Source organism: Galendromus occidentalis, unplaced genomic scaffold, assembly GCF_000255335.2.
Source record: "Galendromus occidentalis unplaced genomic scaffold, Mocc_1.1 scf7180000077504, whole genome shotgun sequence".
NCBI lineage: Eukaryota > Metazoa > Arthropoda > Arachnida > Mesostigmata > Phytoseiidae > Galendromus > Galendromus occidentalis.
Window position 1 is genome coordinate 143,949 of NW_003805492.1, and position 15,595 is coordinate 159,543.

Here is a 15,595-nt window from a genome sequence, read left to right on the forward strand (position 1 = left end):
AGGGAAATTTTTCCTCCCCAACATTTCGCATCAACACCGCTGACAGCGGGGCTCGGTTTGAAATTTCGACTTTTGAGCCACAGAATCCATTATTTTCCTGCTCCCAACGAATGCTTTTCTGAAGACTCGCGAAAGAAAAAAAGGGAAAAATTCGAGGATCATCGTTCATTATATTCGAAGTGGAAGACTCGCGGCGTCGTTTGGAGTATTCGCTCGTCGCCGCTTTCTCCGGTCGATCTTCTTCGTTTTTTCTTCTCGGAGCAGGGTGTCGACATTTTGGAATTTAGGAGCTCTGTGTTTTTTGTCTGCCTGCCGGCCCGCCGTCGTTCGAGGAAGGAAGCAAGACACAAAAAAAAGAGAAACGGAAGAGAGGCTTCGGCCCTCGGCATGCCGAAGCGAGGGAGCGGGCGAGCGAGCGCCATCGAGCCACCTCCGCCCGAGGCATTCTAGAAGGCGGGAAAAACTCGAGGGACATATTTCATAATATTTTATAACACAGCCAGCCTTGCGGTCTTTGTCTAACACTTTGCCGGGTGGCAGCCGAACCTACCGTGAAAGAGCCAGCGGAAAGCCCGACGAAAAGCCAACGTCGTCATCATCGCCGTCGTCGACGACGACGACGACACCTACCGTACATAAATTTTCATAGCGAGCCGGAGCTACTCCAGCGCAGAAATATACGCCGCGGCTGCGGAGAGTTCGGTCGCCCTTTGTTGGAGTCCTCGCTCGAGAGCGGTTCGCGTCGAGGCAAATTTAGGTGATTGAGTTCGATTTGACAAGGCTGAAGAACCCCGGATGAGAGTCTTTGGACTCGGCAAGGAAGCGACTATCCGAATGTGGTAGGATCTCGCCGGAAGGGACGTCAGATCCGAGCAGGACTTACGATTCTAGAGCTGATCAGAGATCCGTCGACCGACGTCTCGTCACCCTCTCGATTCCGCACCTCACCTCTCTAGAGCGCTCGGCGGCCTCTCGAAGCCCTTGGTCCCGTCTGTCATCAATCGATGCTCCTCGTTGTCGTCGGTTTGAGTCTTCTCCGATAGATCTAGCCGCTCGGGGATTGTCTCGGTGTACTCATGAGCGACTCATCGCTCGCTCGCTCGTCCGATCGGTGGGGATTTAGAGAGAATCACGCGAGAAATGTCAATATTCAAATTTCTCCGATGCACATTGTTTCGTCGGTCGTTCGCTTATCTGTCGAGGGCCACACAAGAACACGCGCTCGCACAAGCATCGCTGGGAATTCAGAGCTTGAAGCACCAAAGATGCGTGGACGAGCGGTAGAAAAATAAAGAAACGAAACTGACGTTCTGAAAAATTACGACAGGGGGGAAAATGCATGTAGCGTTGTAAAAACTCAAGCACCGTCGGAGATACAATGTGAGTGCTTTGGAGGAAATCTCGACTCCATTAAGGCATGTTTTCGGAGACGTTTGCTGAGACGTTCGCGGAGACAGGTGCGGAAGCGCTGCCATGATTCGGAAAACGTGCATCGGTAGCTCGGATCATCCAAGCTTTCTGTAGATTATTTTGTCATATGGCACAAGCGATTCAGAAGCCTCATCAATTGGCTCAACTCATCTTACCGAGTGCGGCCATTAGCGGTTTGAGTTATCCGTGGACAAACTTGCCCCTGAGGCAAGTCCCGCTGTCGCGGTGTAGTCAATCCGGACAGAAAGTGCGGCGGCCGACGCCTCGCCGTTGCATCTCCGTATCGCTCAGGCCATTAAACAGCTCCTGGTGTGCCGTAACGGCCAGTTTATTTGTTGGGGTCCGAGTCGATTTCAATTCTTCTGGCTCCATAAAGAGGCCCGAACAGTCAGAACCAATTCAGTCAGTCAGTATCTTCATCTGGTAAAGCAATGCCATCTCCAGCCAGCAGTAGCCGCTGCGACAGATTCTTGACAATTAAGATGGTCCGGAGCCGATACGACTTCGCGGTGCCGCTACGGCCGATACGGCGCTTACGACAGTAACGATTCGGAACGTCGCTGATTCGACGTAGGAGGAGACGAGCTCTTCGGAGTCTGGTTTCAGGTATCTGGCGTATCGTTCCCGACGAGTGTGGAGTGTTGATCGAATTCAAGCTCAATTGAATGGTCTGGCTCCGGAATTTTTTTCGAAAGATAAAAAAAATACTCTGCACGATTGAACGCTGCGGACATTCTTAATGACCACGACTTCGCGAGTCATTAATCAAACTGCGCTCTTTCGCAAATCGGGGTGCGAACGAAACCACTTACGAGCCTGGATTCAATGGTTTGGCCAAACGACTCGAATTCGCTTCGAGTGATTCCGGCTCAAGTGATTCCCCGCGTGTTTCTTCCGGCCGGCGCAACTGCTCACGGAAACGAGCCCCGATGAGCAGGGGAGATTCCCGCCCGGGGAGAGCCAGAAACTCGGATAAGATCAACAACGGTAGAAAGCGTCGACGGTGTGGAGAAAAAGGAGAAAAAAAAATTTGAACATTTTTCTCACGCTGTCTTCCTGCCACAATGCATGACGACGATGACGTCTGCGGCATTAGCGATGGTGGCGGTGGTGGTGGCACCGCGCCGTCGAGAAGAGAGGCAGTGGCGGCAAACGCAGTTTTGGTAGAGTTGGCAAAGTGACGATTTGTTTGCCGCAGCGAAAACTCGTTGGACACACAGTTTGGATTTCTTCCGCTGCTCTCACGACCCGGTGTGACCAACGACACGACGGCCGAAATGTACATGGAAAGCAAAAAATGCAAATGTTCATGTTTCGGACGTTTAGATTCGGCCGACCGACTGCTTACCTCCCGCACGAAACGTAGCTCGACTTCTCCACGCTCGATATCTGAGGAATAGTAGAGAGGAAAGGGAATCTTTACGCATGCTTCGCGGTCTACGACGCCGACGTACGATGTCAGTCTTGCCTCCAGAGAGCTTGATAGCGGAAAAAAATGCGAATGCTCACACTCTTATCGGGGCTGTTCGATAGTCGGATCGCACACACATCTGATAATTATATTCCCGTGCTGCAGAAAGCACTCGAGGAGACCCCTTCCGTAATTTATCTGTCGTTAATTTCGTTTATCTTCCATCTATTTTTATTTTGACCTAAAGTGCCTGTCCGGTGAGAGGCATCTATGGGCAGTATCATGCAGTCGTCAAATTGAGAGCTCGGTGATTCGATTGTGCATCGCTTCTTCTGCGCGCGCTGAAAGCAACAGGCGGACATCGCGGGAGTGGACCGACCGACCGGCTGGCTGGCTTGCCGACCTAACCGCCATCCGAGCGAGCGAGACAGCCGGGTAACCAGGCGAACGGATGGAAATTTTGACGCGTTGACAAAAGGCCGGCAGAAATCGGATACAGTTTTTGTTAGGTTCATTGTTAGCCGAGCACACCGTCACTCAGTCAGTCAGCATTGCAGTGTTGTCGTCGTCGTTTTTTTCGTTCACTCTTTTCTCCCCTTTTGACGTCTTTCTGTTCCGAAAGGCTCCCAGATAGAGTTTGAGCAATGTCTGTCAGAAGACGCGCACATTCGATGCCATACATCGAGCAGCACCCAAAACTCGAGTCCATTCTTTTATTTTCCTTCTTTGTTTCTTTCTCTTCTCCATTCTCAAATGGAGACAGGTTCTTCGAATAGGCCCATCTGACCACTCTCCTCTCGGACGTTCGAACCATAATTCTACGCGTCAAAGCGAGAAAGATAAAAGAGGAATCACTCGAATCACTAGCGAATTCACGAGTCGGCTCAGAGCTCTGCCGAGGCATCGCTCATAAAGCACTCCGTCTTACGTTTGATTCGAAAGAAAAAAGATCACTATTATTTGATTTCGAATTCCACGCTGCGCTTGCTCTCGTCACAAATCAAACTCCAGTTGTCTGGGTTGGACCGAGGTCATCGGTTCCGATCTAGCACCAGTCGAGCGATGTATGGAGGACGACAAAGATTTCGATGCGCGGATTGGGGAGAATTGGATCTTTGCGCGAATTCGGGGATCGCTCCTAGAGATTCGGAGCAAGGCTCCGAGTAATATACCGGTGAGCCCCGTCTTCCGAGTCGCCTCGACCCTGCCCGACTGGGCTTCCATGAATACTCTCCGTGTCTCGAGTCTCTCTCTTTTCAAAATTCATCGCATCGCTGTTTATTCGGTGATGACGTTGGTCATCGACGATGATGATGATGTGTGAGCGCAGATGCAGTTCAGAAAATTTCTTTTTGTCTTCTCGCTATTTGTCGAGCTACAGTAGCATTCGTTTGAGACTTACGAAAGGAAATGCATGACCAAACGACCATGTCGTTGTTTCTTCTGTAATACTTGCGTTCGCTTGTACGTTGTGAGCAGAAGTCGTATGTGGAGCCCAGGGAAGAACCGAGGGTAAACCAACGAAATAGCGATAGACAGGACGACGGAATTGGTAATTGTTTTGATGGGATGTCAGAGGTCGGCAGTAAATATTCTTTTTACGATCAGAGTCATTTTCGAATGGGGAGAAATCTCCAGCGGCAGACTGAATGGGTCCGTCGCCGAGCGGAGACTTTCGACTCCAACCGATTCGGATCCGCTTGTTCAGTGAAGCCAGTAATTCCAATTCTCCTCGGCGTTCTGAAAGTTTCATAGTGTTTCCCACCGATTATCAGATCGCAGCCTGGCTCACGAGTCGGCGACTTACAACTCATGTGACGTAGTGAAGTTTCCGAAATTCATGGATTGGCGCCTGTGAAGTTCGAGCTGAGAGTGGCGTGACCGTTGGAAAGCTGCAGAGCTCGACGTTGCTCGGGCTGTCCGCCACACTGTGTCAACTTGAATAAAGATCTCCGTAACGATCACGGCGTGTACTGTCACCGTCATCAGCATCCAGCCGCGACAGACACTGAGCTTTATCTTGAACCGCAGATCAAAAACTACGAAACACCCGTTCATCTCCGACACATGTTCTCTCAGGTAGCTGAACGTGATAAAATCTTCATACGACTATACACATAGCTCGCTCGGTCTATTCAGTCGTTCCTGCTCGCTCGGCGGAAAATGCTCGCGCCTCGACTTTCCTGAGGGAGCCGTCCGAGTGAGTCTGCGCGAGATTTCGCAGGCGGTCCTCCTGGAGGTCCTCGGCAGAGCATCGAGTCTTCTGCTCCGCTCACGGTCATTTATCGAAGAGTTTGCTGACGGAGCGAGACTCGGTGGCATCCTCAGGAGTTTGGCACGGAAGGATTTATCAGGCGAAACTGGAGCCCAGCCTCTGACGGAAATCTCTTCGGACAAACATCAAAAACATCTCTGGCTCCGAACTTACGACAGAGTCCACACGGTATACGGCGGATGCGCGTTTTATTCAAAACAGTTCATCGCGTGCATCCAGCGAACCATGTGAGAACACGGCGACGATTTGTCAGCGAAATAAACAGGGAACCCACGATGCCGACGTTCACTGTTGAGCAACTCATCTGCATGCTTTGGACCCGTATTCGGCGACTTTCGAGCTCTCAATAAAATGTTCCTAATCCAGAGATGTCCGCTAATCCTCTCGATCGGAAGTCCCGAAAAGTCTTGGAAGGCGTGACACGCTATCCTCTGATTGAGTTTATATTTTTTGCGTTCCAGGTTGAACTACCTGTTCGGAGGACTTCGTTCGAGGAGCTACCACGTGACAAATGTTGTCCTACATTTCATCTGCTGTGTACTTTTGAGCACTCTTGCGAAATGTCTGACGACATCTCATAGCGGCAAATCGAAAACCGCTGCAACGGCTCACAGCAGCGGCAAAGCTGAGCAAACGACCTCGTCGAATGCTTGGTCCGAGAACGATTCCTTGTTTCTGCGCCTGGCCCTCGTCACCATTTTCGGAGTTCATCCCATCCACACCGAAGCTGTAAGTTCGGAAGGGACGGCTCTCTTAGTAAAGAGGATCCGGTCATTCGAGATCTCGACGGCGAGGATATATGTAGCTGAACGAGACGGCCTCCTGGAATCGGATCGTTAATTGGGGGAGGGTTTCTGGTGAATTCCGACGAGGGGACGAGTGAATGAATGAATGAAAAATGTTCCAGGTTACATCGATCGTGGGCAGGGCGGACGTACTCTGCGCGGTATTCTACCTCGCATCGATTCTATGCTTCATCAAATCATGCGATGAAGCTCAAGCCACGATCGGCGAGTTCCCGCACGAACGGAACCAAAGGAACAACGTCAGAGCACAGACTGCGAGTGATAGCCAGTTCTTCAACTTGGGGGCCAGAGCTCCGACGCATTTATGGTTGGCGATGGCTCTCGGAGTGATGTCAATGCTCAGCAAGGAACAGGGAATAACTGTGTTCGGAGTGCTGATCGTGTACCGGCTGCGACTCCTCTGCAAACGACCTTCAGCCTTCCATTGGTGAGTTTCGCTCATTCATATTTATTCATCCATCTCGGACTCCGTCTGACTGACTGCGCAAGTCAGTCTCTGGGCGCGATGAGAATCGGGGCCGCGGGAATGCACTCGTTTTCTTGACAACATGCTCTTCATTCAGTCGGAAGCTCTGCAACATCGGCAGGAGGCGCCGCCCGACCGCCGCCGTTGCGACTGCTGCTACAACGCCGAGGGCCAGACGGCTGTTGTGGCGAGAAGATCTCGACAAGTGTTGATTTGCATTTGTGAGCCAGACAGGCACACTGCGATGGGCCCGCCGCGCCGTCGTTGTAGCCTTCTCGCGGTACCACCCCACGATCCTTCAGACGTGGCAGCAGACCAAGAAGCGGGCGGGCGGGCGCCCACCTTCAAAAACTTTTTGCTCCGGTCTAGAGGGGCTCTCTCGCAACGTCTTTGGATCCTACGAATCCGTCTTCCTGGGAGTTCAGTCAGACAACTTTTATATGATAATAGGCCGCCCGCCGAGTTGTGAGATCGTCGTCGTCCAACAAGAGCCCACAACTTGAGCGAGGACTCCAGGCTATGTCCGACGGACAAACTGCGACGGATTCGAAGATGAGCTCATAGCGAGTTGATGGCGGAGGTATCGGCTGAATATCGGAAGACAGCCCGTCCGTAGCGGTCCGCTCGTGTGCTCTCGAGAAAGGCGTGTCGAGCGTGCCCAAAACATACTCGCGAATGATGATACTTCCGTCTTCTGCCAGAGATAAGATTTCCAAATTCTGTCGTCCTGTCGCACCAGATTGTTGAACACCATTACCACGTTCTCCCGACTGGCTCGACGAGCAAACTGATTCGTAGGCATCGTTTTGTGATCCAGGAGTTCCACAAAGGGCCGCGTCCAGCAGTTCATGTCTGTTCACATGTTTCCAGAATTCCCGACAAATGTAAACTTTGTATCTAGTTGAAACCGAAGAGAGCAGACACACTCTCTAAAAATGCTGCAAACGCAGCTCAAAGACGGCGTGGCGTGTCTCATGTCGAAATCCCTCGTTTCATGCCGGAATGCCGTGTGTCGAGCGAGAAAAATTCTCCCTCCAGTCGAGCGCCGGCATTGAGTCGAGAAGCACCGGCAGGATACAAGAACTCCCGCTCGGAACTCGAGTCCTGAGACCGTTTTTGCGCCTCGCAGCGCAGACAGCTCATCGGAATCATGATCAGGGCACGGAGAGGAATCAGGAGCTTGTTGCACTCGGGAACCTCCTCGCCATTCCAAAAGCATTGCACACTCCGAGGGAAGATTTGTTCCCGGTCGTCATGTCTCGCAACATTGGGGTGAGAGGGAGAAGAGGGGGAAGTAGCGCCCACGGGGAGGGTCCACGCGACCGTTCGGAGTTCTGGAGTTTGAGCGTCTCTGTCCGACAAAACCGAACTTACGGAACAGAGAATCCCAGTCGACCCAGCCGGACCATCGGGTCGTTGTTGCCCCTTATGCAGGGGCAACATATCCGTTACGTTACGGTACGTTGCTCGGCGGACGGGCAAGACTGGCTAGCGAACGGGTCGCCCATTCGTCCGCCCGACCGGTCGGCGAGCCAGCAGACGGGCTGACCGTGGGAGCACCGCGAAGGTGGAATCTTATCATGGGTCGGTCGTTTCCTTCGAGCCCGATGGCTCTCCATTAGTGCTTAGTTTCGTTTGGGCTCTGCATTATTCATGCTGCTAACATCTCCTTCTAAAAGCCTAAGGCCGCTTGAATGAGCTAACGTAGCCACGCGAGCCAACCGAGCCGCTAGTTGCTACATAAGAGCGGCTATTTCACTACTACACGCTATTGCGATGCTTTCCAGCCGAATCAGCGTTTGCATATCGAGTGCACGGAACGTTCCGGTCGTGTGGCGCTCTCCCGCGTCAGTCAGTCAGACGGTCGGTCGGCCGGCCGGCTTCTCTCTCCCTCTCATATCACGGGAATGTCCTGCAAATCTTGTCGCACTTCGCGTTTCGGCACGCTTGCATGCCTGATGAATCTCTCCAATCGAGTTCTCCCTCCGCTCTCCGCCCCGTACCCCGTTAGGTCGAGTGGATCCGCACAGCCACGAGTGGATTCGAGCAGTCATACTGAATTATCTGAGGAGTCGTACGCAAGGCTCGTACATCTGGCGGAAGGCTTGACCCGCGGTCAGAGCGATTCCAAGATTACGTCGCGCGCGTGTCGGAGTCGCGACGTGAAAACGCGCCCGGAAGCTGTCTCGAGCTCTCGAGTCGAGTCCTCGAAGGGTCCAGGTCCTGGCTTCGCCGTTTAGCCTCTCTCCGCTAAGGGCTTCTCGCTGATCGTGGGCTTTCAGACAAGCCCCGGTGCTTCTCGGCTCGAGCAGCTCCTCTCTTGTCGGAATTATCGACATATCCGCGGACGGCTGCTCTTTCTGCATGGTGTCAGGGACCGGGAGCAGAAGGGTAGCCAGCCGCGGTATTGGCTCAATTCCGGGGCCGCCCGGGATCGTGGAGGGGTACTCATGTCGGGTCTCGAGCTAGGGTCTCATGGGTCATGGGAGGAGACGGTCGATGATATGGGCTGTTGATTGCGAATTCCACAGCAATTTCCGACTGGAATCAAACTTTTTTTCAGTTCCCCGATGAACCAGCGCAACGTATCAACCCGCTGCAGCCAGATCGTCAACTGGTTCACAGCCGATGATCATCTCGTGACTTCGTGCGTCACGTTAGCGGGTCTATTCAGCTTTCGAGTGTTTCTCTTGGGGGGCTCCCTGCCGAAGTTCTCTGAGCACGACAATCCAGCCGCACACGACCCTCATTTGCTCACCAGGTACGTGAAAGAGGAGGAATTTCGAAAAAGAAGCCTAAATGTTCCAGCAATCTGGGAAGGAGTCCTCGGATGATTCATCGCGACTCCGTCTCCGTTTGGCGAGGACAGAGCCCAATTATGAGCCGAAAGGAAAAAAGGCTCAAGGTCGAGAGGGAATCACTCTTGCTTGTGATGACAGTCCACTAACAGTTCACAAACGGCTCTCTCTTCTTATCGCTGTTGGTGCTCGCTCATCGTCGTCGGTTCCTGTCCGACATTCGGAGCTATCCGGGGGACGAATGGAGGTATCTTGAAAGCCACTTTTATTGTCCGGATTAGCTGCCGACTATCATGGCCACTACATAACGCTCCCGCATCTGACAATTGTGGGGTCACTGCGCTGGAGGACAGACCCTCGCTCGGGGACCGATTACAGCCTCGCTCCTGTCAGACAGAGCAGAAGGGAAGGGGAAGACGCCCCATTGATCTCATCCACGTACGGAATGAGCGTACAGAGGTCATTCTCGTAGCGTCACGCTTCACGAAAAGCCACGCACACCAACCGTTTCATACCATCTCATAATGGGAATCCCGCAGCGAGGCGGAAGGAGTAGCCCATAGGGATTCGTCCCCCAACTGACTGAGGCGCGTTTCTGTTTCGGAGGACTCGTTTCCGTATTTCCGCTTGGAATTATTGCTGTTTTCAATTTTTCCCCTCGCCTCCCAGCGCTCATCGCCAGCGGAAGTATACTCCGATTTCGATGAGATGCAAATAACCTGAAAAACCATTGACGTAATAAATACGATATTCGCAACTTTTGAGGGTTGTCTCGACATGAGCATCCAGAGGGGTCCACTTTTCAATTCTTGGGCTACGTAAGCCTTCGAAGTGTAACGAGACCGATGCGGGAACATCGGATGCGTATCGGATCTACGAATCATTGGATTCTAATTTGGGCCTGGAACAGGGAAAGCTGAACTCGGAGAAGCCGTGAACATGAAAATCGGATTCGAGGCTGACAGGAGAATTTATTCTCCTTCCAGGTTTTTGACGTACAGCTACTTGACTGCCTTCAACATAAAACTCCTTCTATACCCAGCTGTTCTGTCCTACGATTGGCAGATGGGTTCCGTGCCGGTCGTGCATTCCGTGCTCGACACTCGGAACCTCGCAACTGTTGCCTTGTTGGTTTGCGCGGGACGCATCGTACGACACGTGGCGTACTACGATCTCGGATTCGGCTGCGAGAGGGAATCGCCATCCATAACGACGTCTGCGAGCGAAGCTCCGGGCTCGTCTCTGATAACAACGTCGAATGAAATGAGCGTGCAGCAATTTAAACAGGAAACCGTACTCACTCAAGGGATCCAGTGCGGGACGGAAAACGGCCAGCCGCTATTCTTGGTTGCCGTCGCTCTCCTCTGTCTCCCGTACATTCCGGCTTCCAATCTCTTTGTCACGGTCGGATTTGTCGTCGCTGAGAGAATTCTCTATATACCGAGTATGGGTTTCTGTTTAATGCTCGTCGAAGGATTCCGCCGGCTTCTGCACCACATGCAGAGATCGGCCAACGGACGTCGATGCATCGAGTGGAACCGGAGACAGAAATTTTTGGTGCTCATCCTGATCCTCTGGGCGGCGGTTGCCGCCTTGCGTACGGTGCGTCGCAACGTCGTGTGGACGTCCCGCGAAGCTCTGTTCGAGTAAGTATTTTTTCCGAGTCTCCTCGGGCCGCTACCCCTCCCGCCTCCAGCGGGCAAGTGAAGGAAATAGCGTTCACGCATTAATCTGCGGTCATTGCAGATCCGGAGTCCGTGAGCTGCCCACCAATTGCAAAATGCACTACAACTTCGCCAACATGATGCGAGACATCGGACGACGCAATAGCGCTATCGAGCATTATCAGAAAGCCGTTGAGTAAGTAACCTTTCAAATAGATCGACTGGGTTCCAGGCCCCGAACCCTGGAGTCCACATCTCACCGGCTGTGTCCAGGACGGCAAGGCAGGCAGAACAACGTCGACAGCGACAACAATCGTTCAGAAAGCCTCGCTTGGTACTCGCGAAGGGAAGCTGCGCGAGAGAACGCTCCCAAAGGAAATCTATGCGATGCACTTCGCAACATTCAGACGCAGACCCTCCTCGGTCAGAGCCGTCGTCTGAGCCGCGTTGGACACAGCTTGCGACTCGGGCAGTTCGCGACTCCCTGGAACTTGACGAGCGACATTTTCCCTCGGATTGCAGTATTCGTCCTGCATTACGATCCTTGCGTCATTCATCTTATTCTATGACCTACTTGAATTCCAGCTTATGCCCCAACCATGCGTCAGCTCACAATAACCTCGGCACCGTTGTGGCATCGCAGTCGGAAGCCGAAAAACACTTTCGTCTCGCGATCAACATAAATCTCGAGCATGCCGGGGCTCACTACAACTTGGCGATGTTGTACAGGTATGCTCTCGACCATCAGCCATCCATCTGGGCAGTGGTCTGCTTATCTGATCGGGATCGGCTTCAGCAATGATTTTTCCCGATTCCAGGAAAAGAGGCCAACTGAAGCTCGCGAGAGCTCTTCTGGAGAGATCCTTAGCTCTGGATTCATCATTGGCAGAGGCTCTCTCGTCCCTGGCCGACCTCGAGGGTCTGCAGGGTCAATCTCGCCTGGCGGAAAACTTGCACAGGAAAGCAATTCAATTAAATGGTCAAAGTGCGCCCATCCGGAACAACTACGGAACGTTTTTGCAATCACAAGGTGAGTTGTCTGATCGGAACCGACTGACTCAATGCTCGACTAAACACCGGCCACAAGCGTGCATTCCATCGGATCGTAGAATCTGACTTCCGAGAGGTCGGGATGATCGGTCTTCTGACGGGGATCAGAATCGCGAAAAAGCATCCGAGGATGTCGGACTCGACGAAAAGCCGGAACGAGAACGAAATCCGTTGGATGCGAGGGAGGAGAGACAGGAGGACGAGGAGGCGAAAGTGATTCTCTGACATGAGAGATGCGTCGCAGGTGATCTGCTCGGCGATGGACGGCGACCGTGGTCGTCGCCGCACTGCAACCCCGACCGGTAGTGGCGGAGAGCCCCTGCGAGATGAAGGGCTGAGGACGAGGCACGGAGCATTCTCTTTGCTTGAGTTGTCTCCGGCCGAGGAAGTCGGCTCCTGAAACTTTGCAAATAATTCAACACGGAAATAAATCTCCGACCATCTCACGAACCTGTCCCTCCCTCGCAAGACAACGACGTCGAGGGTCCTCGAGCCTCTCCGGCGTTGTCCCCGTCGAGATAGGTCGTCAGTCATTTTCGTGCGTCCAACTCCACGAAGACCTCTGGATGGGCGGTGCGAGTTCCCTTTCGTCGGGGGTTCGCAATACTTTCGAGACGGACGATACGGCGACGTTGCGTAGTCGAGGTCTCACACTGAGCAACACAACGAGCTGGACTAGGGCTCGTTCGCCATTGCCTCAGATCAAAATGACATCCTTCCCTGCAACGCGACGGAATAACGAATGCGCCTGCCTATCTGGCCGGTCCGCGGTCAGTCGATTGGTCGGTCGGTTGGTCGGTTGGCCGATCGAGTCCTTCCCTGACTTTCGCACACGTGATTCTCCCCCTCCCCCGCATTCGATTCCTTCGCTGCTATGGGTACGATCGACTCTTGCTAGGTCTTTGTATCGCGGCGCAGTTGAATATCCTGTCATCTCATCTGTTTCCACAGCTGCGGCTCAAGCTACAGCTGTGGCCTTCTGCGGAACCGATTCCGGCGCCTGCGGGTCCCCAACCCCTCCTCCCCCGCGGCTCCCGGAGGTCTGGTTCGACCACAACGGCACCATGAGCTGAAAGCGGTTCCGCGCGGAAGCACGTCCGGAAGCGGGAGACGCAAAGATACGACTGTGCAGACAGGCGTTTGTGGCGTCGAGGGCGGGAACGAACGTCGAAGCATACGGGCGGGGTAGAGCGAATGGACTGGCAGTCCAGGATGCATGGGCCTTTGTGTAGCCGCCGACGCTCCGTCGATAACCGATACCTCAATGAGTGCGATAACAGAGATAGGCTCTCGGAACGCACTGGTTGATTGTGTGTTTGTCTCACCGTATGTTTCTCGGCAATCGCCGAATCTACTCCTCTTATCCGGTAACTCGTGATGACAGCATCACACGCAGCTCTTTATCCGGAATGGGCCTTGTTCGGCAAACTCAAACCACGAGCGAACACCGAGTGCAATGATCCGGACGCAACGATGTCATCATCGAGGTCCATCCGAGTTGGGCCAGAGTCTCTACTTGGGTCTCTACTCGCCTGTAGTGCAGATCCGCCGAAGCTCTTAGCGGTCTGATAAGTTTGCTCGGTGCCGATTGGAGAACGAATTAATTCTCATTGTCAGCCATTCTCAACTTGGACACTCTCTCACAGGTCGCCTACTCGAAGCCTCCGAACAGTACAAGCAAGCGATTGCCCTCGAGCCGGACAACACCGTGGCGGTGGTGAACGCAGCCGAAACGATGAAATTCCTTCGTGCAGACCACGAAGCGGAGAAGTTGTACAAAAGGTCGGCGATAATTTTCGTCCCGCGATGCTTTCTCGGATCCGAGGCTTCTGATATCTGAATTCTCCATGGCGATCGGATAAACAACGCGATCGTCCCCGTCTTTCCAGGGCGCTCGCGCTGGAATCCGACCCGGAAGTGATGGATCAGCTGGCGGTTCTCTACGTCAAAAGCGAAAGATTCCAAGAGGCTCAGACAATATTCGAAGAGATCCTCAGCATCCATCCGGGACATCTGCCCGGCCGACTCCATTACGTAAGTTTATGCATGACGAGTGTTGCCTATTCATTCACGCATTCAGCTCTTTGGTAATTACGGAGGCGTCCCCTCATTGTCGTTGCTGTTGTCGTTCGGCAGTGATTGAACGAGCAGAGAAAGGGAGTGGCGGGACGCACGGAAGCGAACACTGACCCGAGAGATTACGTTGATTGCCTGTCATGAATTCTAATCCTTAGGAAGGTGTTGATCCCTTCGTGCAGCTTCTAAACTCATCGGCCTCCCGATCCACCCGCTCTGCTGATCTGTTGCTTCTTGGGTAGAGCCTCAGCGTCGGAGTTCCGATACTCAAGCTTCGGCGACGACTTCCCGCGTTCGGGGGTCCGATATTTCCCGCCGTCTGGGCCGAGCTGGTCGATCGTAGACTCTGAGTAAACGAGAAATTCTTTCAGTCTCAAATGCTGATGCGGTTGGGCCATATGGACGCCGCGGAGGAAATCCTCCAGGAAACCCTGAATCGGAACGCGGGATTCCGCGACGGTCTCCGGCAGCTGGCGTTGCTCTACAGCTTCACCAACCGAACCATGGAGGCTTCGGAGTGGATTCAGAAGGCCATCCGTTTGTGTCCTGAAGGAGCTGCTGAATGCGCTCCTCTGCATGCCGACTACGGAGACATTCTCAAGGACATGAGCAACCTGAATCGCTCGGCAGAGGTTGGTGTCCTTGCTCCCTTTTCCCGTTCCGTATTGAGCGCACCGCGTTTTCGAGGAAAAAAAAGACCGAGGAAGGAGGGAAGGCTCCCGATGGAGTGCACACCTCCTCTGGAATCGGCTTAGGACAGAGGCTCCCTGTGGTTTGCGGAGCCCCAACTGGTACCCGATTGCTCGAATAATTCTCTCTCCTAAATAATTCCAGTGCTATGTTGAAGCAATCAAGCTGCAGCCGGACCTTTCGCACGCTCATATCAATTTGGGAGTGATCCGCCACCTACAGGTAAATGAATGCTCCATATACTGGACATAAAATCTTCGGCGGCTCAGTCAGATTCTCACTATGATTCGGGGCGCTTCTTCTGAGAGAGTCAATTATTTATAGGGTGACTTCTCGTCCGCGTTCCACCACTACACCATCGCGTACTCGCTGGATCCTAACAATACCCTGGTAGTGGAGAACATGGAGAAACTACGCAAGAGAATTCTGAAGTCGTTCCGACAACACAGCACGACGATCGATGCTGCTTTCGAAATGAGCTGAGAGAAATTCGCGGACGGGCTGAAAACTCGATATCTCTGAGTTGGCGAGCGGAATAATCCCGTTTTCGAGGAGGTTCACCAAAGATATAAATTTCAAGAGTCATCGAAAACAGCGCCACCCAGCCGTCCAGGAACTGTAAATAACGAGCACCTTGTGTAGAGATTTCTCGGAGCGCGAGAGAGAAGTACTTTTCCTTCCGCTCGGTGTAGTCCCCCTGCAACTGACAGAGAACAAAGTATTTTCGTCAGAACTTGTTGCGAGTTCTCAACCTCAGACGGACACAGACGAAGAACAAAGTTTCATCCCATAGACGGTTCGGAGAGACTCGAACCTTGAGCCCTGGTGTACAATTCATCCCTAGAAGTACTGTTTCGAGTAGGTGCCGAAAGACTGGCACTGAGAATGAGATTTCTTTCGGAGAATTGCGGGGACGGTGTCGGAAGGC

The 15,595-nt window shown here is 53.0% G+C and overlaps 1 protein-coding gene across 1 annotated transcript in view; it reads left to right on the forward strand.

Moving 5' to 3' along the window:
* LOC100906860 (protein O-mannosyl-transferase TMTC1) overlaps nucleotides 1-15,150 on the forward strand; it is a 40,824-nt gene extending 25,674 nt beyond the window's left edge. Inside the window, exons 2-14 of the mRNA XM_029112458.1 lie at nucleotides 5,579-5,846; nucleotides 6,025-6,350; nucleotides 8,953-9,150; nucleotides 10,174-10,345; nucleotides 10,475-10,833; nucleotides 10,934-11,047; nucleotides 11,437-11,580; nucleotides 11,670-11,881; nucleotides 13,548-13,683; nucleotides 13,791-13,935; nucleotides 14,349-14,609; nucleotides 14,812-14,889; nucleotides 14,992-15,150. Of these exons, the coding sequence (XP_028968291.1) occupies nucleotides 5,579-5,846; nucleotides 6,025-6,350; nucleotides 8,953-9,150; nucleotides 10,174-10,345; nucleotides 10,475-10,833; nucleotides 10,934-11,047; nucleotides 11,437-11,580; nucleotides 11,670-11,881; nucleotides 13,548-13,683; nucleotides 13,791-13,935; nucleotides 14,349-14,609; nucleotides 14,812-14,889; nucleotides 14,992-15,150 (2,572 nt within the window). The remainder of the gene's footprint in view (nucleotides 1-5,578; nucleotides 5,847-6,024; nucleotides 6,351-8,952; nucleotides 9,151-10,173; nucleotides 10,346-10,474; nucleotides 10,834-10,933; nucleotides 11,048-11,436; nucleotides 11,581-11,669; nucleotides 11,882-13,547; nucleotides 13,684-13,790; nucleotides 13,936-14,348; nucleotides 14,610-14,811; nucleotides 14,890-14,991) is intronic.
* Nucleotides 15,151-15,595: the final 445 nt, after the last annotated feature.